Here is a 27,029-nt window from a genome sequence, read left to right on the forward strand (position 1 = left end):
TCTCGTACTTCCCGTAACCTCTCGTACTTCCCGTAACCTCTCGTACTTCCTGTGACCTCTCGTAACTACCTGTAACTACCATGGCCTCGGGCATTAGCGTAGCCCGCGGCCCACCAGCTCGATTATACAACAGTTAGTATCTAACGAAAGTCAGATGGTTTAAATATCACGATGTCGGACCGAAGAGTTTTTTAACGATCAAGATCTGCTCATAGTTTCATCTCAACAATGGTTGCCACCCAAGCGCTTTGATAACTCACTCAAAGTGTAGTAACACCAAAGTTTGGAAAATTTGCATACCGGTGGTTAATTGAAGTTGTAAATGTTCGTATGACTATAACGGCAGTAGTAGTAGTACAAGACTGGTTGTAGTAGCTTGTGCCGCCTGAAAGGGATTTCTGTTAGCAGGCGAAGCGAGGCTGTCTGATCCCTGACCCTCTGTTTGCAGGGATTGCAACTTCAAACTGGCTACTGCTTTTTGAAGAAAAAATAGCACTTCTTGTGGGTTCTGACAATTGGAAATAGCCCAGGAGATACAACTGTCTGCTGGGGCACTGTGATGTTAGTGCAATTTAGGAAATTGCCAGCCTAGTTCCTTATCGAAGATGATGTTTGCTGATGCGCTGTTTTGCTGGTGCAATCTGAGAGATTGTCAATCTTGTCGCTTATTTATGATGGTGTTTCCTGGTGCACTGTGATTCTGGTGCAATTTGAGAGATTGCCAACCTAGTCGCTTATGTAAGATGATACTTGCTGGTACACTGATTCTGGTGCAATCTGAGATGTTGGTGCAATTTGAACGAATGCCAGCCTATTTACTTATGGAAGATGATGTTTGCTGGTTCACTGTGTTGCTAGTGAAATTTAGAAGATTGCCAGCCTAGTTCCTTATTGAAGATGATGCTTGCTGATGCGCTGTGAATGTTTGTGCAATGTAAACGATCTTTAGATAGTTGATGTTTGTAGAAAAATCTAGCGAAGGTTGTGGTATGTCTTGTATCGTGCACAATTATGAATATAACCATAAAAAAGAATATAACCATACATGCAGAGGTGTTTATATCTTAGAGGGCGAGCCTTAGCAAGTTCAAGAAGGTAAGGAGGTGGGCTAGTTATATAAGAGTTACAATGAAAACCAGGGTTCGCATTTTTCCGGGAAAAACTGGTAAAAACTGAGCAAAACTGGTAAAAACCGATCAAAACTGGTAAGAACCGAGAACAACTGGTAAAAACCAGGAACAACCGAGAAATATGATAACTCCAGAATTTTTTATCTAAATATTTTGCTAAACAATAGAATAGAATAAAAATGGAAAATTGGACGAAACAATTAGTTGTGTGACTCCATATTTATATCAATCAATAGCAATGGAAATAAAATAGTGTTTAAAAGTGGGAAAAATTAGAAAAAATCAACACTCAAGGTACGGGCCAACGTTAAATAACGATGAGTCTTTTACAGTACAATAATAGAACTGTTTTGATATGTATTGTTTAGCACTTCTTTCTTAGTGCAGACCAAGCTGCGCAACAGGCTTGGAGTGGAGAGTAGAGTGGAGAGTATCAAACTGGTAGTTTGATACCTAAACTTAAAAACAACTTCTTTAGGGTATGTTTCGACCGAATATGAGAATTGACTTTTCTTAGACATTCAATTCTCAATACATGTACTCTAATTCGTTTGTTCAGTTCACTGGCCTCGACTACTTGGCATTATCTTCATGTGTTTTTGTTTTTCAATTATTTTCTAAATGTTGTATTATGCTTACTGTCATGTTTTACACGTATCAATTTTCTTTTTCATTCAATATTACTATTTAAAATATGTAAATGAACGAATATTATGTCGTTATCTGGTCTTTTCATTCAATATTTAGTAAACAAACCAATTATAAAGGTTTTACGCTTTCTTAGCCTGTGTACTATTAAAGAGTCATAAAGAAGTTCTATGACAGCTAATGGTATAAGTGTATTGTTATTCTTTGCTTAAGCATTAGTCAACTTGTCAAAAAAGAGGTTTTTTAGTTTTTCCCGTTTTTTTTCCCTTTTGGACAAAAGTGAGTTTTTCCCGGGGCGGTAAAAACCGGTATAAACTGGCGGTAAAAACTGGTATAAACCGGCGGTAATAGCCGCCTTGGGAAATACTATGCCAACTCTGATGAAAACACGCCCCACCCTCTACACATGATTGCAAAATGGCTACTCATAATATACACATATAATGATTACTCACACAAAAAGGAATAATTAGGAATATGTATAGTTTATTGTTTGTACCTGCCCAAATCATGTGCTAGATTCACTTATACTGATTTATATGATTATTGCTGGCTATCACTGTTTTCAAAACTGTACAGATGAATAAGCTATACATAATCTAATGGTTACAGCCGATAGTTGGCTTAATTTGCCGGCACAACTTATACAAGAGCCGATAATGCTTAATTAAAAACTACAGCTGATTGTGTTTTATTAGTATTTCACTGAAATTTGGAAAGAAAGCTAAAAATAAATTAAAGTGACCAAACAGTGATACAAACAAAACAAGAGCCGATAATACAGACTCTATTAACAAATTGTCAGATTATGAGTGTACCAAAAACTCGATGCAGTCTAAATATGCCAAACAAACACGGATGGCTTGAGTTATAATGCATGGTCGATATTTGATTACGTATAACCAGTAGTGATTATTTCATGGTCAGCATGCAACATAGTAAGTTCTGTTTCAGGTTGCTATATGTCTAGCTTGTTGAGTTTTCAGTTGTGAAGAGACAAAGAAATATCCATTGGCTTTTTCGCACTTTTATGCCCCTTACTCACTAATCCCTTCAAAGTCCCGCAGCCTTTCAGCTGTGGTGGTGGCATAGGTCAATGTAGCTTGGCTATTCACAACCCTAATCATACAAGATGCTTTGTATTTTTTTAGGTAAAATTAGATCTGTCAAGCAGTTTCACTTTCTACGTAATTAACATAGGTTACCTAGCCGTAGGCTACCAAAGCACTTGTCTTTTTTCATGCATTCCATTCATCTGGATTGCATGTCTAGTTCATCTGCTATTAACTACTGCTAGGCTTGTCACAATGAGCAGTTCTAACTCATCATTAATCCAACTGTTAATATCGAAGTTCAATCTTTGCCGCAAATCGATGACCAGTATCTTCTTTTCATTGTTACTGCTTCCAGTAACAAAACGAAGTATTTTTTATTGGTACTACCACCACTACCACCACCATGACAGCTGTCACCAGTTTAACTACTCTCACCATAGTTTTTAGCATTGATTTTAGGGCAAACACTAGTTTCTTGATCAACTTATTTTAGACCTTTTTTGCCATTACAACTGCACCCCTATCAACCGGCTCAACATTGTCTAGCAAAAATAGGCTGAGCAACAGGTCACTAGTGCTTTATTTGCACACAAACTGAATGAAGAGATAATGAACATATCATTCTGATCTTCAAACCCCTCCAGAATTTTAAAGCATTTTGACAGCATTCACATTTCACTGAGACAGGAGTAGCTCATTCGCAAGTGTCACCTTCGGAAGACCTATTCAGCTCTCGTTGCACTGATATTTTACGCTGCAAGTGATTTATCTGCTAATGTAACTCTTTAGGCAATGCTCACTTTTCTTTGGTTTTTCTTAGAACCATTAACAGCTGATACGAAGTTTTTCTGTGGCCGTTTGGGTGGATAGTTCTTCATTATTCATAAACACACCTCCTTTATTAGCTAAATCATGAATAACTGCAATACTGATCTGACTAATATACGTAGGGTTAACATTTGATACCAACTTACTTATCAATGTAACTAACGTATTTTATTAAATTTTGTTATTGAAGCAAACATAAGGTTACTTATCAACCATCTTTAATGGTTTTAACAGGCTATCAATAAAGCAATTGATTCATTTCAACAACAGTTGAAAAAAGGAGTCCTAAAGAGTGGATATTGTGCCTACTAATGCCCTAGTAGTCCGGTGCGCTTTGAAAGATGTGTAATAGTTATGTGCACAATTATTTCACAATACAGCGAGGTGGTTGAGTGGTGCAATTGGTAGTGTGCCTGGCTGCTAACCTGAATATCCGAGTTCGATTCCTCTGCTAAGCATGTGTTGCATTTTTCCTCTAACTTAACTTCTTAACCTTAATGCTCTAAGCATGGCTTTGAATAGATGGAATTACGTGGCTCTTATTATAGTAAAGATTGTTATATCCACCTACACCAAAGACCTGGTATGTCATCTCAGAGATCCAGGAAGCAATCAGGGTATGAAACAATATACATATATGTATATTGTTTCATACCCTGATTGCTTCCTGGATCTCATAAAGAGAAGCATATAAAAGACAACTACGTCTCTGCTCAGGTGCAATAGTGCAAAAATGAGAGCAAGGGGCAACAGGACAAAGGAAACAAGATCAATGCAACTATATTATATTGATAACATTTGTTGTACCCCTTTTGGATTATAAATAAATACCTAATAAAACTCGAAAGTGCTGATAGTTCTGAAATGGATAAGTGAAGGGTCCCGCTGCATCCTTTACAGCGTGAAATCAAGTCAGAAACTATGGTGTGAATTTTTTTCAAATACCTGAAGAGTGTCCTTTTGGTTCTCATAATATGGGATACCTAACAGGTTCACAAAACCTGTCACTTATTTTCACTTATGTATTCTACTCGTGTAGGCCTACTCCAAAACGCTTCTTCTTTTGCCTAAGTCTTGACATAGGTATGAATACTAACTAAATTGGACAGAGATATTACACACTTCAACTACTTGTTAAAAGTTTACTTGCAACAAAATTCACATTATAGTTATTTGGTATCAAATGGTTCACCACGTCTTAATCTGCTGTGTTGTAGGTGCAAATATGTGGAAATGTGATTACAAGCTCTTAAAAGCTAAAAAACGAACAGTTAGTCGCAGCCATCACGAAGACGCTGTAGTTTAGAATCTTTTTATTTTGACGACGTACTCAAACATTGTGGTTATTGTTTTGACACGTGATTGTTATCGCATAAAATTAAATGCTAATGAAACGCTCGATATAAAACGTCTTGTAGCACTAGTGTATGACAAACACTTCGGGTTCTACCGGAAAGCCCGTATTAAGTATAGATGCTCGCTACTTTACAGTTTTGTTTCAGCCTGATCTAATCATCTAGTCGTAATCTGATCATGTGACCCATACTTCCTGCCAAATGGCATGAACAATTTCTGCAGCATTTTTCGGCCATCACAGGTGATCAACAGGCTCCTCATGTTTATCAGAAGATGATATGCACTCCTTCGAGCTAAGGTTAATAAATTAAACGACTTTTTACAAAAGGTTTTGAGATATTAGTGCTCAAAGTGACACTATTACATGGATGATGGAATCGATGAGTATTGACAATAGCCATGGTTTTATTGAATGCGTAAAGTCAAGTTAAGTCAATTATTTGTGAAAATATTTTGACGAATGAGGTTGCATGAAAGTGTAAACAGAAGCCATCGTGCTCAACTACGTCCCATTTGAGCCATTTTGGAAAGGCATTCCAATCTACAGCATTTTCGTGATGGCTGCGATTAACTGTTAGTTTTTAGCTTTTAAGAGCTTTTAATCACATTTCCACATATTTTGCACTTACAACACAGCAGAGTGAAACATGGTATGCTTTTGGTACAAAATAACGGTAATGTAATGTGAATTTTGTTGCAAGTCAACCTTTAAGTTTTAATGTCTCGTGGTTTGTTTTCACCTAACACTAAATATTTCATCAAGGAGATTTTAAGCAAAATCAAGCAATTAATAATCACTTTTCATTGCAGGTCTTCCTTTTATTGGTGCAAAGTTTTTTTAGTTTCAACTGTGAACAATGGCTCAACAGCCGTCAGATGAAGGTGATGAACCTGTAATGGTGAGTCTTTCGTGTTGTATTTTTTACAAAAAACAAACTCATGTAATTAGTTATAATGAGTAGAAGGATAAACAAAAAGAGATTGTTACTTATATGTAGAGTGCTTTAGGATTCCTTACTCATATATCATGAAGATATATTATGTATAATGCTAACTGTTAGAATGTTCCAGAATGTTAACTGATAGAATGTTCCAGAATGTTAAATGATAGTGTTCCAAAATGTTAATTGATATAATGTTCCGGAATGTTAAATGTTAGACTACTTCAGTATGTTAAATGTTAGAATGTTCCAGAATTTTAAATAGTAGAATGTTCCAGAATGTTAAATACATGTATTAGTCTGCTTCAGATTGTTAAATGTTAGAACATTTCGGAATGTTAAATAAAACATACTGTGGAATATGGTGGGCATTAAGCATTTGTTTAGTCCTCCTTGCACCCATGAAGTTATATCTACTTTTTTAGTTTTATGTACCAACACAGTAATCACGCTATCAAAGAGTCACAAGTAAATTCTAAAAGAACATTTTAAGCATGTACCAAATGTTTTTGTTGATAAAAAAGCATGTGGCTATTTCAGTCTAAAAGCATTAAAATATTTACTATGGTAAGTGTCATGTTCGTCTGTCTGTCTGTCCGAACCTACGCTTAGAGTTTATAAAAAAGATCAATTTTAATAGGATTTGGACTTTCCATTTTTGGCTTGCTAGTCCGACACTCTACTTGCACCAATCACCATCTTACTATGTTTCAGAGTAAGTGTACTGTTGGTAATTACACCTGACGATCTCTCACCTGACTCACCTGACTGGCTACTAGTGTACTAGTATTTATAAATTGTCAAGGTATATGGTTAGCTCTATTGCTCCTACTGTCATAGTGTAATGGGTAACTTCATTACGATTGTTGTCAAGGTATATGGTTAGCTCTATTGTTCCTCCTGTCATAGTGCATGGGTAACTGCATTACAATTGCTGTCAAGGTATAAGGGTAGCTCTATTGTTGCTCCTGTCACAGTGTATGGGTAACTTCATTACGATTGCTGTCAAGGTATATGGTTAGCTCTATTGTTCCTACTGTCATAGGGCTTGGTAACCTCATTACGATCGCTGTCAAGGTATATGGGTAGCTCTATTGCTACTACTGCCATAGTGCAAAGTAACTTCATTACGACTGCTGTCAAGGTATATGGGTAGCTCTATGACTACTACTGCTATAGTACATGGGTAAATTCCCATAACAATTGTTGTTTAGGTATAAGGGTAGCTCTATTGCTAGTGTGAAATTTGTATGATGTGATGCTGTTGTTGCCATTTAAAGGTTGACTTGCAACAAAATTCACATTACAGTTATTTGGTATTAAAACATTCACCATGTCTTACTCTACTGGGTTGTAGGTGCAAAATATGTGGAAATGTGATTAAAAGCTCTTGAAAGCTAAAAAACGAACAGTTAATCGCAGCAATAGCAAAAACACCGTAGGTTGGAATCCCTTTCCAAAACGGCTCAAATAGGACATAGTTGAACACAATGTGCTTCTGTTTACGCTTTCATGCAACCTCATTCGTCGAAATTCTTTCACAAATATACTTCACGCATTCAATAAAACCATGTCTATTACCCTTACGCGTCTATTTCAATACGTCTCACGCTGTCCTAACCTCAATGACTCGATTCAATTCTCACAAACAAACAAAATTGATTTTCTATCAATTTTTACTAAAATTGACCCTACGACAAAATATCAAAATAACAATAACTAACAATCGCTAATTTAGCCACACGCATTAGTGCAGTCTATTGACTGTTTGTATAGCAATAGCAACTATTTTACTACAGATTTCATGACTTTTTGGGTAGAATTAAGTCAATCCTATCATTTTTGCGGGCATACACTCGGTGTTTTTGCTGTAAAAGCAGAGTTTCTGCAATATGGCTAAAGTTTATAACTAAGCTTATTGTCAATGCGTAGGCAAACCATTAAACTAGTGCGTAGTACACATTATTAGCCAATAAAATATACCCAGATATCAGTATTTTACAAACGTGTCCGAGTGGCAACATGGGACTGCACTGGCAACTTCGCTTTGGCGCACATCAAGTAACAGATTGTGTTATTTAGGACATCGCTGTCTGTTATAGATTTTCGTCAATGCAGTAATTATAAAGGAAGGATTTGTGCATTTTGACTAGAGTTGTTTTGCTTATTGAAAATAGAGAATAAAGTCAATTCTTCTATAATGACAATAAAGACTCCATTCAATTATTACTGGTAGAATGCTCTGAGTCAATACAATTATGCAGTAAGTAAAAGATACCAAATAATCAATTCTTTTCAATTCATTTGTGAAGTGAGCCTTAAGGCTTGCTCAACCAAGCATATTAGCCCAAGTGCCCATCTCTGGATTCTAGGTGGTTGTGCGATTGCTACCCTAGGACACTTATGTATTCGCCTCATCTAACTTTCGCGTTTTCGCGGAGTCATCCTCTCGCGAAAATTTCATGTGCGAAACTAAACTATCATAACGAACGAGCGAAAACGTGAAATTAAATAGCTTTGTTCATTGATAGTCCAAGAAACAAATGGCAGCAAGCGATCAAATTGCATTATCGACCTCGCCCACACCATTCTACCTGTGGTTCACAATTAGAAACTAGTCCCAAATTGAATTTTTTTTCTTATCGGTGAACCAGGCCCGTATTCTCTGGGGCGGCTGGCCGGCTGAGCCATCCCAACTTTTTAGGAACTTTCCACGGCTAAGTACAGTCAAACTCGGATAACTCGCCCTCGAATAAAATGTAACATTTCATCACAAACACAAGGTTAACTTGAACGGATTTGTTTGGTTCGCTCCTACGCAATGATAAATTGCTTCAGATAACTCGACCTCAACATCATTTACTCGAAAAGTTATTTGCCCAAACGGCTATGGAGACAGTTTTTATCGCTGTAGAATATCACTTTATTCGAAGCCATAGAGACAAACATCAACTTTTAATAGTTCTTAGGCGTCATTGTTATCATCATCAGTGGCAAAATATTCTTGTTAACGGCCTTTATAAAGGTTTGCAAAATATCAAGTTTTACCAAAAATCCGCTTGGTCATCATGTCTCGAAAGCGTGGAAACCTCCGTATGATCTTAAGATAAAATCGGCAAAATTGATCTTTGTTAAAACGCTCAAATGAAAAAGATGTCTTTTTTCTGAGCGTTTTAACTGCGGTCAAGTTTTGCCTATTTTAATTTAAAAACGTCTCGTCAGTCACATCACCTAAAACAAAACAAATCTCAAAAATAGAAAAATGTTGATACTTCCCGATAAAAAATTGTTAAACTTCACACGAGAGGCCCGGCTAAGGCCCTACATAAGAAAAACCTGTTGGGGGTTTACACCGCCCCCCTCCTCAACACCCCAGGTGTTCATAACTAGTCGCCTAACATTAGCCGCCCCAACTTGCAACCAGTGAATACAGGTTTGCGGTGAACTGAACCTGAGGAATCTAATTATGTTTGTTCCACTGCATTTATTTTCACATCACTATATTTGCGCACTCATCAGAGCTGCGAAATTAAGTTGCAGTAAAATTGTTACTCTGTATGCTACTCACGAAACTAAATACTAGCGAAATATAAGTGTCCTAGGGTAGTTCGGATTCAAATCACATACCCTTTAGCAATTATAGGAGAACTACGTTAGTTTTAGCCATCATTGGTGTATATGAAGATATGCGAAAGCTTAGTCAGGTTGAGCCTGTCAACAGCGAACAAATAATGTATTATATTTTAGGTTACAATAACTGAATATTCATTTTGTAACACCCGTTCAGTGTATGATAAAATTCTTATCTAGCAGTAAGATCAGCGATGCCTGGGCCTTCTTTTTTCTCTACCAGACAGCCCGCTAGTGGGTGCTTTAGAGGCTGCTTCAGATGGAGTTTTAAAATCAAATACTTTTAGCGGCCTGGTGGAATGCGCAGAGCATATGCGTGTGCAGTTTGGATAAAATCAGACAAAAAATGTCAAAACGCAGAGCATTTATGTGGACTAACAGATGGACACACACAATGACAGAGTGAAATTTATTAATATAGAATATTTGGACATCAATGTAATAGTTGGTGTATTCGTCGCTAAAAGTGACATATAGAAGATAACTCCAAGTTAATTGGAGTACAATGGGAGAGCTGTATGGTTATCATGCACCTCCTTCTAGGAAATATATTTTTCACTCTTTTGTTAAGCCTACCATTAAATTAATTATGCATAGGGAATCCAAAAGCACTTTTAGTGATGCCTGAAGGCTTGAGTTCAGATGACATTGGCAGCATGCGTTAAAACATCACTGATTGCTTTGTACATCCATGTATTTTTTTTATCATATTGGTTCTAATCTCTGTGCTCATCTGTTACAGCGATTTGAAACAAGAGATGACAGACAGTGCCGTGCTGACTATGGTGACATAGACAAAGGACCAATGGTATGGACTTATCAATGAAATTTATATAGTTTTATATAGCATAAAATTTATATCATTTATAGCATAATTTATCTAGCATAAAATTCTATATAAATTTATTTATATAGCATTTTATGCTACTTATAAATGAAATTTATAAGTAGCATAAAATGAACTTATAACTTTACGAAATTTATAAGTTCATTTTAATTTTGGAGAAAAAATTTTTTTTATAAAGACATTTTTTTCATTGATAGTATCAAGCAGACATCACGCTTGCATTGCTCGAATGAAAAATAAAATTTGAATTTTTAGTTTTTGTGTAGTGGTTTTCAAACGAATGCAACAAACAAATAAACAAAACAAAGATAAAAGCAAACAGTTTTTATCTGTTATTGCCGCAATTATTCTGAGACTAGTAAAGCTGGCTGGTTAGCTCATTTGGTTAGAGTGTATGTCTAATAAGTAAAGTGTCATGTGTTCAAATCCTGTATCGGCCTACATTTTACTGATCTCATTATGATATAGTATTTGGTGTCATTTTTATTCACAAAACACCTTTTTCTGTCTAAATTCCTATTCTGGGTATTCAATCAAAGATGTTTTGGCGTAAAATTTAGGAGTGTATCAAAGAGAACTACATGCAAATTTTCAAGCAGATTGTTTAATTAGAAGTTAGTTTCTATAGAGGACATACCCACGAACAAAGAGCCAAATCTGTATATAACTGTAGATAATGCCTTTTGCAGATCGCGCGTTCATAAGAAAAATTTGTGTTTTCTTGTGTGAGATATTCTCTGTATTTCTATGTTTGAAATGCTGTTTCTCCTTGAATGCATGAAAATGTGCAAAGCTCTGAAGATTTTATCTCGGAAAAAGTGTACAGTGAACCCCCGGAAATGGTGTCCCTGCAGTTCTTTCGTCTTACGAATGGGAACACAAAGTTTTTCCTGTCCACCATTACAGCATTTTTTCCACCATAATGCATCAACAAAATTCTCTTTGAAATTTGAATTTGGACAGCATCGCTCGGTCTTTCATACCGAATTAGTTTAAAAAAAGTTATAATAAGGTAGCCTAGAAGCTATAGCGAAAGCGAAGCAAAAAGTGACAAGTCAAAAACAGATAAAAAAAATTAAGACAGACAAAATTGAAGTATAGGTTAATTAAAAATTAAAGTTTAGCTTGAAGTGTGTGTGTTTAGTAAGCTAAATTCATTTAAGTCAAATTCAAAGTTTATGTTGTGTGCACTACAAAAGTCTAGTGTACCGAACTCGTTGCTGTCTATTCTCTCTCATACCATCGTTTGCCACTATGTCTGTCTTGAAGGTAAGAACTCCCTACAGTACTGTACATTGCATGTTACATTGTATTGCAGATCATAACCACTAAATAAGTAACTATAGTTATAAAGGTTACTATACTATTTTATCACAGATTTTTAAAATTTACGCTACATATTTCAAATTCTGATGTTTTTCACCGGGGAGGGGTAGGATTTGCATTAGATGATTACTATAGGTTCCAAACTCCCTCCATACAACATCTTTACATCACGATCCCAACAATAGAACAAACTAATGTCGGAGGGTCCACTGTATTATAGTATTTCTTTTGTGAAAAGACTTGATCCTATTTCACCCTTTGTTTGATTATTTAGTTTTGTGGTTACTCTTATCTACTCCATAGCAGTTCATAAGGTTGACGCATCCTCTCATCTAGATTGTGAAATAATTGTGATCTTAAACATCAAATAAAAATTTCTTTATAAGTGGATGACAAAGGACATTCTAGGGCTATCACAAAGCCAAGCATGGGCAACATACTGCTTATATTTCTGCATGTTTTATTAAAACTCTGGATTTGACAATGCATACAGAACTTAACTTTAAAGAGGTCATGAGGTCACAAGGCTAGTGACATTAATCTATCTCTTTACTTCAGTAAATTACACTATGCTAGAACATACATGTAGATCCTCTAATAGTCTGCCAGTATTTTTAGAGACTGCTCATAAATACATGTATGTACTGGACAAGAATTTAATAATCAAGAAAATTTTATTACTAATGCTTTCCACGTGATTAAAGTTTTATGAAAACTTCAGCCATTACCACTGATAAAAGACCATAAATTGTCTTGGAAATGTAGCTGTTCTGGTGTACACTGTAATTACCGCATTATCTTCTGATCTGTTCTTCTGTGATTTATTTTATCAAGGTGCATTTATTCTTATGTATGTATGTTCTCTATACAGCTGCGAGAACCACCTATGCTCGAAGAGGTGGTGGATAACGTAATTGAGATGGTTCGAGACTACAAGGAAAGTCCATCTATTCTCGAAATGATGCGAACCATGCTTTGGCGGTATTTGGAAAACCCATCCGTATGTATACTTTTCTTTGTTATAGCCTTAGAACCACAATTTATGATGCCCTTTTATTCTTACAAAATAGCTTTTATGTGATCAGTATTTCCTGTGCTCATAGCTATGTGCTCTCTGTTTTACCTTGTTTCTCTTGTAGGACTTTTGTTTTGACATTACACTGCGCCTTTGGGTTATGGCGACCCCGTTATACAATTTTTTTGCCTTACGATGTGGAACAAGACAATGAAAATCTCATCATTCAATTTTCAGACTTCATACATTAAATAGCTTATTTAGTTGTTTCACTGCTGATATTTATGCCTTCTACTCTACAATATCTATGAGTCTCTGTCTGGAAGGAGACAACTTAAAAAATATTGTTTTTAAAATTGTTGTTCCTTGTTTCAGCTCGACCATTTTCATTTTGAAGAGTTTGATGATGAGTCTGAAAGAGTATTTGCTCGACTCAAGAACCTCGTTACTGACATTGAGAATTTTTATGATAATGTTTGGAATTTAACGGAAGCCCAACAGACGATAGATGAACTCCTTAATGACTTATGTCAGAAGATTTTAGAGATCAAGCGTGGATGTGCGGTTTGTGCCTTAGAGTTTAAGGATGAGGTACAAATTGCCCAGTTTATTCAGAAGTCCTCAACAATAGCTAAGAAGGTTCGGGATTGGCTAAAATCTCAGTTCTTCAAAAAAGAGGAAATATCAGTAGAGATGGAGCGACATAACCTTGTGCAAGAGGCTGCAGTTGAAACCGTTAAAAGGCTTTTTGAGTCGATTCGAGCAAATTTGAGGGTTCATGTAATCATTCCTAACAAGCAATTGCTTCGTCAGCTAGAGGGGATTACTGATACAGTTGAGGTTACGTTCATCGTGAAGCTGAGAGATTTTCCTTTTCCAATGGATGAAGAAGCCAATGCCAAAATGGATATATTAATTAAGCAGTTTGGAGATTTTAAAAATGTCCAGAAAGCCTTTGAAAATGTATTCCTGACGGCTAAAAATAGCTCATCGATGCTGCAGGTAACATATTAGCATCATAATAGTAAACGCCAGTGTAAACTTGTGTGATCAGGTGTGGGTAAATGCGCGGATGTGTGGGTGTGTGCCCGCATGGGCGCATGTGGTTTGTCTGCATGTGTACATGTGGTTGCCCATGCGGTGTGCCTGGGTGTGCGCACGATTATGCGCATTCATGCATGTGCATTAGTCTGTGACTTACAACTGCTTATGTTACTGTTAGGCCTATTAAGGGTGATTTGCTAAGCCTGCTTTTCCTAGAAAGGTTGTTATTTTATTGTATTGGTTCTTTGGAAGACCCTTTACGATCAGGGATAAACTTTAAGAAACAATCTTTGAAAACTCCTACTGCAAGCTTTGGTTTTCCGTTTCTCTCAAAGTCATTCAGATCAGTTTGGGCTAGGAATTTGATTTTGTGTCTTTTTAGATACAAGTGCTGAAGTGCGAAAAGCTGACTGCTCAGGCTTTGTAATTCAACGATTTGAAAGCAAGAGTTGTTTGTAAATCGATAGAGTCGCCAGCTGATTTGCAACAATATAAAACACATTTGGCGATTTCCTAGTTAGTCAGCATGTTTTTTGTGGAATATTTTATATTGTTCATATGAAGGCCTGTCACTGTTGTATATGTGACATTGCTTCTTGCTTTTCCATTATAGAGGGTCAGTATTGACTTAACTCATTGCGTTAAGCACAACGTAAAGTAGTTAGTATTTTGAATAGGTTGAGTTAAGCTGGTTGTTCTGTGTTCTTGCTCTTTTACAATACAAACCGAGTATGATCACTCATTCTGGTCTTGCTTTATTCTATGCAAAGTAAAATTGTTTCATTTTATAACAGAATGCAGATTTGTTTTTACAGTTTCGAAATGGAGATCAACTAAAATTTACGAAATCTAGTTGCGTATGTGGCCTTCTGTGGATTGTTTGCTGATGACCTTATTTGGTCTGTGTCAGTCTAAGTATTCGTTATTTGCTTATAGGCCGAGCAACAAGCTTTTTTGGAAGAGGGAATGCGAGCGATGAAAGTTGAAAAAGGAGAGATTCAGGTATGGGTTGAAGTTATATTTCCTACAGTATGTTGAACAGAGCTATTGCGGGAGGAAATGATTATAGTAGAATAACTTTAATAAATCGCTGACCATCTTCTCTATAGGCTGACACCATTTTTATTTACTGATTTTTCGCTTTTAGTAAAAAATCAGTAACCAAAAACAATCATAAATATATTGGAACCAAAAAATTCTTTTAGGAAAAATATATGAAAAATATGAAAAAATATATTCTAAATAAATTTTTTTTTTTTCATATATATATATATATGAAAAATTCTTTTAGGTTCGTTTGTTTGTTTTGTTTGTTTCTAATTAGCTCAATAACATAATTTGACTACATCTGTATACTATCTTTGACTATCAGCTGTATACTATATATATATATTAGACAATAGTATTGAGCCCTCAGCTTTATAAAGTAATTCTATAGCTTGTACATTATACATTTTAGTCATTCTACCTGAAGATTGCAACGCGATTGCATGAAACTAATTGTAGTAATGATTTTAACCTGTAGTTTTTAATAAACTTTATATATATATATATCTACAATATAAACGGCAATCGTTGTCTGTCTGCGTGTTTGATTGTCCGCCTTATAGAGTACCGTACTTTTCGGACTATTACCCGCTACTAGGTATCTAGGGCGCATTAACGGGAATCTCCGGTTAGTACACGCCTCGATCATACATAACCTTTTAACCATGTACATAACCATAACATAATCATCGTTTCTACACAAACACGTCATCTCCGGTTAGCGCGTAGTAATTTACACACAATTAATATTTACTGCCAACGTGTACCGAGAAGGTCGCGTAAACGTTTTTTCTTGCGGCCACTGGAAAAACACAATTCTCACTTACTAAATTTCCACATTGAAAAGGTAAGTGTTTCTTATTCAATGTTGTATTGTCTATGAATTGCCACACTTTCATTACATAACCCTTTCACTTGCGTCCATGTACAAATTTAGCTATCGGCCTACTGCCAGCCATTTTGCCGATATTGCTTCATGATATTTTTTTCAATTTGAAACTCCATCTAGAACGTTTGTTTATCTGTGTAATCACAAAAATCTGAATTGACTATATGTCATCAGCATAAGTAGTTATTTGTTTTCTAACTCGGACGCCTTTGATCAACTACACGAAAATGTTCGTTTTTAAGTTGGAAATTCTCAAACAACGATTTAAAATTAAATTTTAGGCTAATTTTATAGAGAAATCTTTGGACAACACTGTCACTCAATACAAATCTTAAAGATCGTTGGTTATGTTATCAACGTTATATATATATATATATATATAACGTTATATATATAACATTATATATATATAACGTTATATATATAACATTATATCTATATATAACGTTATATATATATAACGTTATATATATATATATATATAACATTATATATATATATACAGACATATATATAGACAAATATACAGACATATATATAAGATTTATAAATATATATACATATATACAGACATATATATACAGACATATATACAGACATATATATAAGATTTATATATATTTCATATCGCTAAAAATGCTAGTTTTGTAAAGATTAAACAAGAAAAAACACTCAATACACAATATATATATATAGTGCTATATATATTGCATGTTGATGTATGGATTATTTGGAGGATATGTTTTGTTTGGAGGTGCTGACGGCCCTAATAGGTCTTTATAAGTTTTAATATAAATTTGTTATTTGCTTACAGTACGAGCAACAGGTGTTGGCTAGCTCTGTGAAGGAGGGAATGGAATTTGAACAAGAAGAGTTTGAGGTATATTTTCTACAGCCTGTTAGACAGAGCTATGTGGATCAGTGATTATAGTAGAATAACGTTAATAAATCACTGACCATCTATATAATATATTTAAATCTCTAAGTTTGTTGTCATCTGTTGCCGTTCAGTGTCTGTCCAGCTATAGTGATGAAAATCTAGGAATGATAAATCTGCTTTGTATCGATTTAGAACTCATGAAGATTGCAACTGCAAGTATGTATACACATGCTCATAATCACATGGCCAAGCCGTTCTCAGCTTTCCCATCGTTCTTACCATATACCCTGTATCCTTTTCGTAATTGCACACGCTAAATGTGCACTTTGTATTATTAATTAATGTTACCCTTTGAATTTGTTATTTTTTGAAACTTTCTAAAAGTTAATTTTTTGCTACCATTACCCATTTTCCAATTTGAAATTTTCAAATGTGCCATTTCAATTTCAACACTCCTATTTTCGCTTATTCGTAAGGTCGGATGCTAAATAGGTATAGGCTAGTACTTTTCACGCAGACAATCATATTATCTCGAGTAAGAATAGCCTCAACATTCTCTTTCCGTTCAGTCAGACAAAGTACTGACAAAGACAGTCCAATATCTCACCTTTACATTTGCACCAGTATCGAGCGGTACCTGTATTGTCGTAGTCAAAGTTTTGATGGATAGCTTCTGAACCTTTTATACCGTTTCTATGCTCTAGTTGTTATTATTAGTTCAACATATTCAGGATTTTTATTTTGTTATCTCAGTTCGTATTAATTATATCATAACCAAATCATTTTTAATGTAATTGCTTCAAAACAGACTTAATTTAGCTATTACTTGCTAATTATTCCACACTTATATTTAAATACTTTTGCTTTTGTTTTATTTTTTTTTAAAATTATTTGACCTGCACAAAGAATTTTCTTCATGATATAAAGTTTGAAAGTTACAGTTGTTTGACAAAATTTAAAAACCTTAACAGCTGTTTTATTTTTTCTCTAAATTTAAACTACACAAAACACTTTCTCATGATATGTAGTTTGAAAGTTAGAATGGTAACTGTTGTTATATGTTAAATTAAAATACATTTTTTGTGCAAAGACTTTTATTACTCGGGCAACGCCAAGCATTCACTTAGTCTTTTCTATAGACGGACACAATTTTTATTCTTTTTTAGGGTTTTTGGCTTTTAGCGTATAGACTGATATAAAAGGTTCATAGTTTCAGTTAATTGATGCAACTTTGTCTTTCTGTTGATGGATGCTTCACTATCATATAAATATATTTGAAGATGGGGAAAGTTTAATTCCCAAAATGTGGTCAAAACCCGCTGGTTGCGAGATCCATATTATCAATATGAATAATCAATATCAACATTGATAATATTGATAAATGGAAAATGAGTAACAGTTCAAAAACAATTGTCTTCTGCGTTTTTGATTGATTAGATGTGAAAAAAAAATTATATATAATGATAAATATTGAGACCATGAAAATTTCCTTTTAGGCAAAAAGATTAGGGGCCTTTGTTTTCTCAAGGTTTTGCCTTTTAAAAATAGAGGCTTGTATAAAGTGTGCCCGTGGCTTTTTCAATCTTTATGGTTTAGTGCCGGGCCCACAGTGTCTAGCCTATTACATGCTTCCAATGCTGAAGCTAGTGGTTGCGGATTCACAAAGGAAAGCTTGTGAAGGATATTTTCTGTTAAACTGCTTTCGTCTCGAGTTGGAAGATTTAAGTAGCGTGTCATCTCTTTGAACATCCATTAGCTTTACATCTCCGGTAGCTAGTAGCTATATATCTTCGATAACCATCGGCTATACATCTCAGATAGCCATTGGCTATTCATTTGTGATAACCATTAGATGTACGTATGTGATGTCTATAGTTGCCAAAAGACCAACATATTAGAGACGTGTATTGCTTTAACTTGAACACAATAGTTGATATCAACTATAGCAATGATAGCAACTATATTTATAACCAGATTATGTAGCAATTATATGTTTATGGTGCATTCAGATTACTTACATGTACCTTATGAAAAATAGTCTGTCAGTTTTCTATAGGTCGATAGTGACTAAGTTCTTTATGAAGTGTCATCCTAAATTGCTATTGCCTTCACAATGCAGTAACTATTTGGTTTTGTGCTTGATTTAGGAATCTGAGAAAGAGAAGGGAGCAGCAGCGGGTAGCACACCCCGTGAGGTAAGAAGCTAATTATCAAAACCTGATGTATTTCTGCTGCTTTTAACTGTTTCAGGGTTTTATCTAGAATTTGTGATTTTGGGTAAAACCTTTAACTGCTTCACCCTGCAAATGGCTAAGTCACTATATTTCCATGAAGCGGATAATCAAAAAGCAAAAACTTGCGAGTCAAACAAATTTTGCTACTCGCAAACTTTTTCGCATGTTTTATGCTTGAGAAAAACGGAAGCGCCACATGCGAATGATTCGCAAAAAATGCTGCACAAGCTATTCCATTTAAAAAAATTTCCACCCTTCAGTTATTCCTATTTTGATGGGACAGGAGTGCATCGCTATGACCTCTGATCTATAAACTCTGGCGTAGAAATCCTCATCTTCTTTAACAACTTTTCCAATGAAACAGTTATCGCCCACTAACTCAATGTGCGCACAATTCCAAAAATGCATTATCCGCGCCATGGAAACATAGTGAATGGCTTTCCTTGTTGATCAGTTGTTCCTTGTTCAGCCTTTGGAAGCATGCTATGCACACCATCTTCCATAGGCTGTTTGTCTAATTTTGGTTGTTTAGAATTTATATCATTCTGCAGTCGAAACCATTCCACACTATCTTTATTGAGAAATTACAAAAGCGAGATACGCATTTCGACTTGTTGAAGAGGTTTAAAGAGTATGGCACGATACTGTATACAATAAAAAAATCCCATGGACATGGTGAGTAATGACATTGTCTATATATAGAGTTATGTACTTGTGTATTTATGTCTATATATGTAAATCTCAATGTTTGTCTGCTATCTGTCCAGTTATAGCAATTAAGTTTTAGCATTGATAAAATACCTTCGTACTGGATTTGAACTCACAACATTTAAATCACAAATCTACTAACAATCGCACATAACTACAAGGCTAAACTTTTTTTAGCAATCCCATCGCTCTTACCATATACTGTATATCTTTTCGCGATTGCACGCGCTAAATTTGCAATCGTTATTATCAATTGACTTTTTTTGTGTTTTTTATTTCTTTGAAAATTTTAAAAAGCTAATTTTTTTACCAATCCTTTTTTTTAAATTTGTAATTTTTAAATATGTTGTTTCAATTTCAAATGTGCTGTTACACTCAAATTTCCGGTTTTGGTGACTCTGTAAAAGCTAAAAGCTTTTCACGTGCACAATTGTATTATCTGGAGTAGGAATTGCCTCTACATTCTTTCTCCATTTGGTCAGACAAAGTACCAGACAAAGGAAGTCAGACCATATACTGTATATCTTTTCGCGATTGCACGCGCTAAATTTGCAATCGTTATTATCAATTGACTTTTTTGTGGTACCAGTATTACCCATCAAAACTTTGAATACAATGAGCATCTGCTGCAACTGTACTCTTTTTATACACACAATTTTATGTACCCATTGTTTATTTTTTCTCCTAATTTATTTGAACTGCACAAAACACTTTTCTCATGATATGAAGTTTAAAAGTTAAAATGGTAAATATTGTATATGGTAAATAGAAATATGCTTTTTACGCAAAGACATTTTTATTACCCGAGCTATGCCGAACATTCATCAAGTGTATATATATAATATATATATAAATTTGGTAAGAAATTTGTTAAAATTTGACTACGCATAAAAATTACTAAAAGTTTCATATTACACAAAAGGTGTGTAACACTCATCAGATAAAATGCTTAGTAGTCCTCACTGAGCATTTTATCTGATGAGTGTTACATATATTTATATATATATATGTAGGCCTATATATATACTCATGCTACAGACAGTACTGTTTCGGCTATTGAAGCCTCATCAGTGCAGCTCGGAGCTTAGGCAAGGGACACAAATCCCATTACCAATGAGAGTTGACTTCCTGCCACGAAACAACTAAGTTGCCTCGCAGAGTTTAAGAAAGTCAATGTGCTGGCACCAGAGTGCTCGAATCACAAAAGTGATGAGCTTTGCACAAAGGCTAATAGTGCCGCACCTCTCACAGAGTGCTCAACCAAACCGAAGTAAGGGAGCATATACTCATGCTACAGACAGTACTGTTTCGGCTATTGAAGCCTCATCAGTGCAGCTCAGAGCTTTGGCAAGGGACACAAATCCCATTACCAATGAGAGTTGACTTCCTGCCACGAAACAACTAAGCTGCCTCGCAGACTTTAAGAAAGTCAATGTGCTGGCACCAGAGTGCTCAAATCACAAAAGTGATGAGCTTTGCACAAAGGCTAATAGTGCCGCACCTCTCACAGAGTGCTCAACCAAACCGAAGTAAGGGAGCATATACTCATATGCTATATGATATGCTAGATATCTAGATATGCTAGATATGTATATATATATAAATTTTTTAGCATGAAACTCTAAGTTATACAGTTTTTATCAAATTTTAAACTGCTTTTTATTATCTATTTTATATCTATATATGCATATATATATTGACATATATATTGACATATATATATTGACATATATATATTGACATATATATACTAGCTGATTTATCTTTATATTATGCTATTTTACATTATCTTGTTGCCTTTTTAGACTCTTGTAATTCAATGAATAGTGCTCTGCATTATTCTATGCAATTTTCGTTAGGTGACACTTAGTATCTTTTGTGGACATTTATTGACACTTATTGACAATTGATACTCCAACTAGTCGTTTGGATTTTTTGCCATCCAGAGTTACATATTATACAATTAGGTGCTTATTTTTTACTGAACTATCTGCTATAATTTTTCTTCAACAGGATATGTTCGCTTTGAGTCTCCCTCAGCTGCTGAAAAGGCTGCATCTTCAGGTCAAGGAGTTACTCCCTCACAGGTCGGTGTCTCATATGCACTCGCGGCAAACTTTAAAATATTTTGTCAGAAAGTATACATATGTTTTATCATTTCTGATTTTGTTTGTCGTTTTAGGTGATTTCACTGCTAGGATGTTTTACTTAATCAAAACTTAAGCGTAGTCAAAACGCTCGGAAAAAAGACGTTATGTTCTTGTGAGCTTTTTTTAAAGCATTATTGTGAGCGTTAATTGTGGATGCTAGAAAATATCTAAGTATTTTGACAAAATCCTTTAAAATTTGATGTGGGTGACCCTTTAAAGGTTGACTTGCAACAAAATTCACATTACAGTTATTTGGTATCAAAAGATTAACCATGTCTTACTCTGCTGTGTTGTAGATGCAAAATATGTGGAAATGTGATTACAAGCTTTTAAAAGCTCAAAAACGAACAGTTAATCGCAGTCATCACGAAAATACCGTAGTTTGGAATCTCTTTCAAAACGGCTCAAATGGGACGTAGTTGAACACGATGGCTTCTGTTTACACTTTCATGCAACCTCAATCATCAAAATATTTTCACAAATATACTTCACGCATTCAATAAAACCATGTCTATTGTCATTACGCGCCTATTTTATCATCATCGCAATGCTGTCACTTTGAGCACTGATATCTCAAAACCTAGCTTAAAAATTAGTTTAATCTTTTAACCTTAGCTCGAAGGAATGCATATTATCCTCTGGTAAACATGAGGAGCCTGTTGGTCACCTGTGAGCTGTGATAGTCGAAAAATGCTTCAGAAATTGTTCACGCTATTCGGCAGAAAGTATGGGTCACATGATCAGATTACGACTAGATGATTAGACCAAGCCAAAACAAAACTGTAAAGTAGCGAGCATCTATATTTGATAAGGGCTTTTTAGTAGAACCCAAAGTGTTTGTCATAAACTAGTGCTACGAAACGTTTTATATTGAGCCTTTTTTGGCCTTTCATTTCACATGATAACATCACGTGTCACAACAATAACCACAATGTTTGAGAACATCATCGAAATAAAGAGATTCCAAACTACGTGTGGCCGTAATAGCCATAATAGCAAGTGATCAGTCTAAAAGTGTCCACTAAATTTTACTAATAATGACTTGGTTACATCAATAACAATTAATTATTTTGTTGTTGCTGTAGTGGTTGTCATGATTTTAGTGAAGGTATGTCTGAGAAAAATCGATTGTCAAAATCATCAGAACTACACTCTGTTTGAAATCACTAGTTTTAATCTGATCCAAATAGTGTTTTGTGCAATTTAAATAAATTAAGAAAAAAAATAAAACAACTGTAAAGGTTTTCAAACTTTGTCAAACAACTTTAACTTCCAAACTTCATATCATGAGGAAAATGTTTCGTGGGTGTGTGGGTGTGGTTTGTGTGGGTATGGTGTGGTGTGTGTGTGGTTGGGGTGTGTGTGTTAAAAAATTTACTGTTCCAGCAGAAGCTATCCATCAAAACTTTGAATATGATGATACTGGTAACTCTCGATACTGGTACAAATGTAAAAATGACATATCGGACTATAATAATTTTCGTCTGGTACTTTGTCTGACCGATTGGAGAGAGAATGTAGAGGTTATTCCTATTCGAGATGATAAAATTTTCCGCATGAAAAGTATTAGCCTTTCTGATTTAGCAATCTAACCTTACAAAAAAGTGGAAATAGAAGTTTGAAAATGAAACGGCACATTTAAAAATTACAGATTAATAAAATAGGTAATGATACCAAAAAAATAGCCTTTAAACAATTTCAAAAAATTACAAATGCAAAAAGTAAAATTATTTAATAATCAAAATTGTGCATTTAGTGTGTGCATACGGTATACGATAAGAGCGATAGAATGCTAAGGACTGTGTTGCTGGGTGGTTAAATGCGTGGTTTAAAACTTGTGGTTGCAATCTCTGTGAGTTCAAAACCAGCACGCAGCGAGCTTTCAATTCCAAGATTTTTATAGCTATTGCTGGACAAACCAAAGTGCACGCACGCACACACACACAGATACACAAACTTTGAGATTTACATATAATATAGATTCATACGTATTTATTTATAAATTTCAGTGTTTGTTTTTAATCTTTGATCCCGGTATCCAGTTACAGCCATTAAAATCTAGTAATGAAAAATCCATTTCATAGAGGATTTGTTCATAGAGGTACATAGAGGTACCTCCAGGTCTGAAGACCAGCGATCTAAACCACTACACTACAGTTGTTCAACTGACCATAGTGTTGGATGATTGTGATTACATCAATTACATTGTTAAAATACTCACACTTAGGATTATTAACTAGCACAGTTGATCGTTACATGTAATACAACTATTCTTAAGCTGGCTTAAAACACTGCCATTGTTTTAGTAAAGACTTATACTACTAGCTGGCGAGTTATGTTACTCAAATTCATACTATATCAAATTATATATAGCTGACATTTTATACTATCTTTGTTATCTCATTACTAACATGTCAGCTTTAATGATGGCATTTTTTATACAATGACCTCTCTATGTTTGCCTGTTGCTTCTGTTGCTGTCTACCTGAAACAAAAATTATTTTTGTGATTTTATTTTGTTTCTTTTTGTATCTTGTGTTTGTCTCATGTCAAAGTTTAGTTCTGCACTTTTATATACAAGTGAATGCCACCCTTTGTTGGCTTGTCAGTTTTTTTACTTACCTCGTCTGCTTGTGACATTATAGCAAGTAGACTCTGTAAATTTGAACTTCATCATATTTTACTGAAGTGACGTTTTCATGCAACATTTTCAGCTATCCTAAGGAGGGCTTTTAAGAAAAGCCCTCCTTAGGATAGCATTGTTAGAGCATGCACAAAGTCATGTGCTCAATCCTGTTGAAAGCAATATTTTTCTAACCTCTAAGCATGGCTTTGGACAGATGGAGGGACCCGTCTCTTATTATAGTAAAGATTGTTATGTATACCCACTTTACTTGTCATTGCTTAAAGGGTTCAAAAATTCATGTTGTATTTCTTGTTTTTTATTTCTATGTTAACTTTAAATAGTTCATTCTATTTGTAGCGGACTGAACCTCCTGAAGAAAGGCGTTCCGAGACAACGTTAGAATTTAGGGAATTACCCAACCCTGATAAAAAAACGCTCGGGATTCTATGCTCTCCATATGGCGAGATTGTTAGGGTGGCACCCAAACCACACTGCTCTAAAGGTAACTTTTTGAATTCATGAATTTCTCTAGATATTTGCTGTACTAAAAAGAAACTGCTACACGGGATCATAAAAATGTTAAAAAATGCTGTTTGCTTTATGGTAGTTTTCAACTTTGAAGGTTTCGAGTTCAAATTCTGAAACACGAACATAAAATTTCTCAAGAGTTCCCTTTCATTTACTCTCTGGGGTTGTATATAAAAAACCATGGAGCTCTGCTGGTTATAGCAAACTTACCTTTGGTAGGGCACGTTAATCCAACGCTTCGTATTGTAGCAAAACGGCCCAACTAATGTGGCCTTGTCCAACCTTCTTAGAGGTCTAATATGTCAGGTTGTTAAAATTTGATAAAAGATTATATGTTTTTTTTTCAACATTTAAGGCTTGCAATTTGACATCAACTTGAAAACTGGGCATTGAGAATGATCTCTGTTTTAGTGTTTCAGTCTATATAGTGAAGATCTATTTTAGTGTTCCAGTCTATCTAGTGAAGATCTGTTTAGTGTTCCAGTCTATCTAGTAAAGATCTGTTTTAGTGTTCCAGTCTATCTAGTGAAGATCTGTTTAGTGTTACAGTCTATTTAGTGAAGATCTGTTTTAGTGTTCCAGTCTATCTAGTGAAGATCTGTTTTAGTGTTCCAGTCTATCTAGTGAAGACCTGTTTAGTGTTACAGTCTATTTAGTGAAGATCTATTTTAGTGTTCCAGTCTATCTAGTGAATATCTGTTTTAGTGTTCCAGTCTATCTAGTGAAGATCTGTTTTAGTGTTCCAGTCTATCTAGTGAAAATCTGTTTTAGTGTTACAGTCTATCTAGTGAAGATCTGTTTAGTGTTCCAGTCTATCTAGTAAAGATCTGTTTTAGTGTTACAGTCTATCTAGTGAAGATCTGTTTTAGTGTTCCAGTCTATTTAGTAAAGATTTGAACTGAGAAGCAAACATTTTTGATCAGTTTTAAAATTTTAACGACCTCAATTCAAATTAAATTGAATTTAGAGTATTTCTATTATCTTGACACAAGTAGCTACTAATTAAAACACATTTTACCAGTTGCATAATGATTGTGAGTTTTTGTTAGCAGATTATTAGCTAGGATCTTAAAGGTGTAAAACGGCAAAACGAGCAAACTTGGGAAAAAAGCGAACCATCTCCAAAAATTACCATACTCATTGATAAGTTGAAATTCCTATTTAAGATGAACTTAGACACAGTTTCAATAGATTGTATCAGAAAATGCTGGTATTTTTTGATCGTTTGCAATTCTTTTTCATGTTTTAAGTGATCTGACGGCCAGGTTGTTTCAGGATTACAATCAACTTGACTTGACCCCGATTAAAAATCTTGTAGGAGAAATATGGGCAAAAAGACGGAATTAGTTATCGTAGCTATAGTACGGGCTACTGTGTTGAAATGGTAGCAGGACGCGTCTCTGTTCTGTCAGTCTTTGCAACTACAAACGTCATAATCATATTTTTGATATCCCTGAGTGTTTTTAACTGCAATCATGTTGATTTCAATTTTTAAAAAATCTGGCAGTCAGACTATTTCAAACGTCACAAACAATTTCAAATGATATATAAATACCAATACTTTCTGATCAAATCAACAAAAACGTTGTCGAAGTTCATGTTTAACAGTTGGTTAAAAGCATGGAGGTAGATATGAACAATCATGTGCTGCACATATTTCATTTTATTTAGCCTTTTCCTTATTTGTTTGTCCCTTTTCAGCATTTGTGGAGTTCAAGGAGGCTGAATCCGCGAGCAAAGCTTTAGCTGGTTTGCAAGCTGCCGGCCACTATGTATTCATGGCAAAAGTGAGGGTAGATAGTTTTACTTTTCGATTATAAAAGCTGAGTGGGGTTCAGATTGATCAAGTTAGACCAAATCGAATCTGGAGGAATCATTTTGTTTGTTAAAAGTGTGTCTCTGTAGGTTGATTTCTGGCGGTGAAATAGATGCATAGTACAAAACTGAATATAGAGTTTGACACTGAATATAGAGTAAAAGACTGAATATAGACTATAAGACTGAATATAGAGTATAAGACTGAATATAGACTATAAGACTGAATATAGAGTATAAGACTGAATATAGAGTATAAGACTAAATATAGAGTATAAGATTGAATATAGAGTATAAGACTGAATATAGAGTATAAGACTGAATATAGAGTA

The 27,029-nt window shown here is 34.9% G+C and overlaps 2 protein-coding genes across 5 annotated transcripts in view; one reads left to right on the top strand and one right to left on the bottom strand.

The window, feature by feature from the left end:
• The window catches only part of LOC137402091 (presenilin-1-like), a 179,697-nt gene that overhangs the window by 98,311 nt on the left and 54,357 nt on the right, over nucleotides 1–27,029 (bottom strand). The window lies entirely within an intron of this gene.
• The window catches only part of LOC137402090 (uncharacterized), a 146,327-nt gene that overhangs the window by 73,043 nt on the left and 46,255 nt on the right, over nucleotides 1–27,029 (top strand). Inside the window, exons 10-12 of one of the 2 annotated variants that reach the window (XM_068088558.1) lie at nucleotides 21,643–21,665; nucleotides 24,712–24,856; nucleotides 26,584–26,669. In XM_068088558.1, the coding sequence (XP_067944659.1) occupies nucleotides 21,643–21,665; nucleotides 24,712–24,856; nucleotides 26,584–26,669 (254 nt within the window). The remainder of the gene's footprint in view (nucleotides 1–21,642; nucleotides 21,666–24,711; nucleotides 24,857–26,583; nucleotides 26,670–27,029) is intronic. The other variant, XM_068088557.1, reaches the window with a different exon arrangement.

This window comes from Watersipora subatra, chromosome 8 (genome assembly GCF_963576615.1).
Source record: "Watersipora subatra chromosome 8, tzWatSuba1.1, whole genome shotgun sequence".
Classification (NCBI taxonomy): Eukaryota; Metazoa; Bryozoa; class Gymnolaemata; order Cheilostomatida; family Watersiporidae; genus Watersipora; species Watersipora subatra.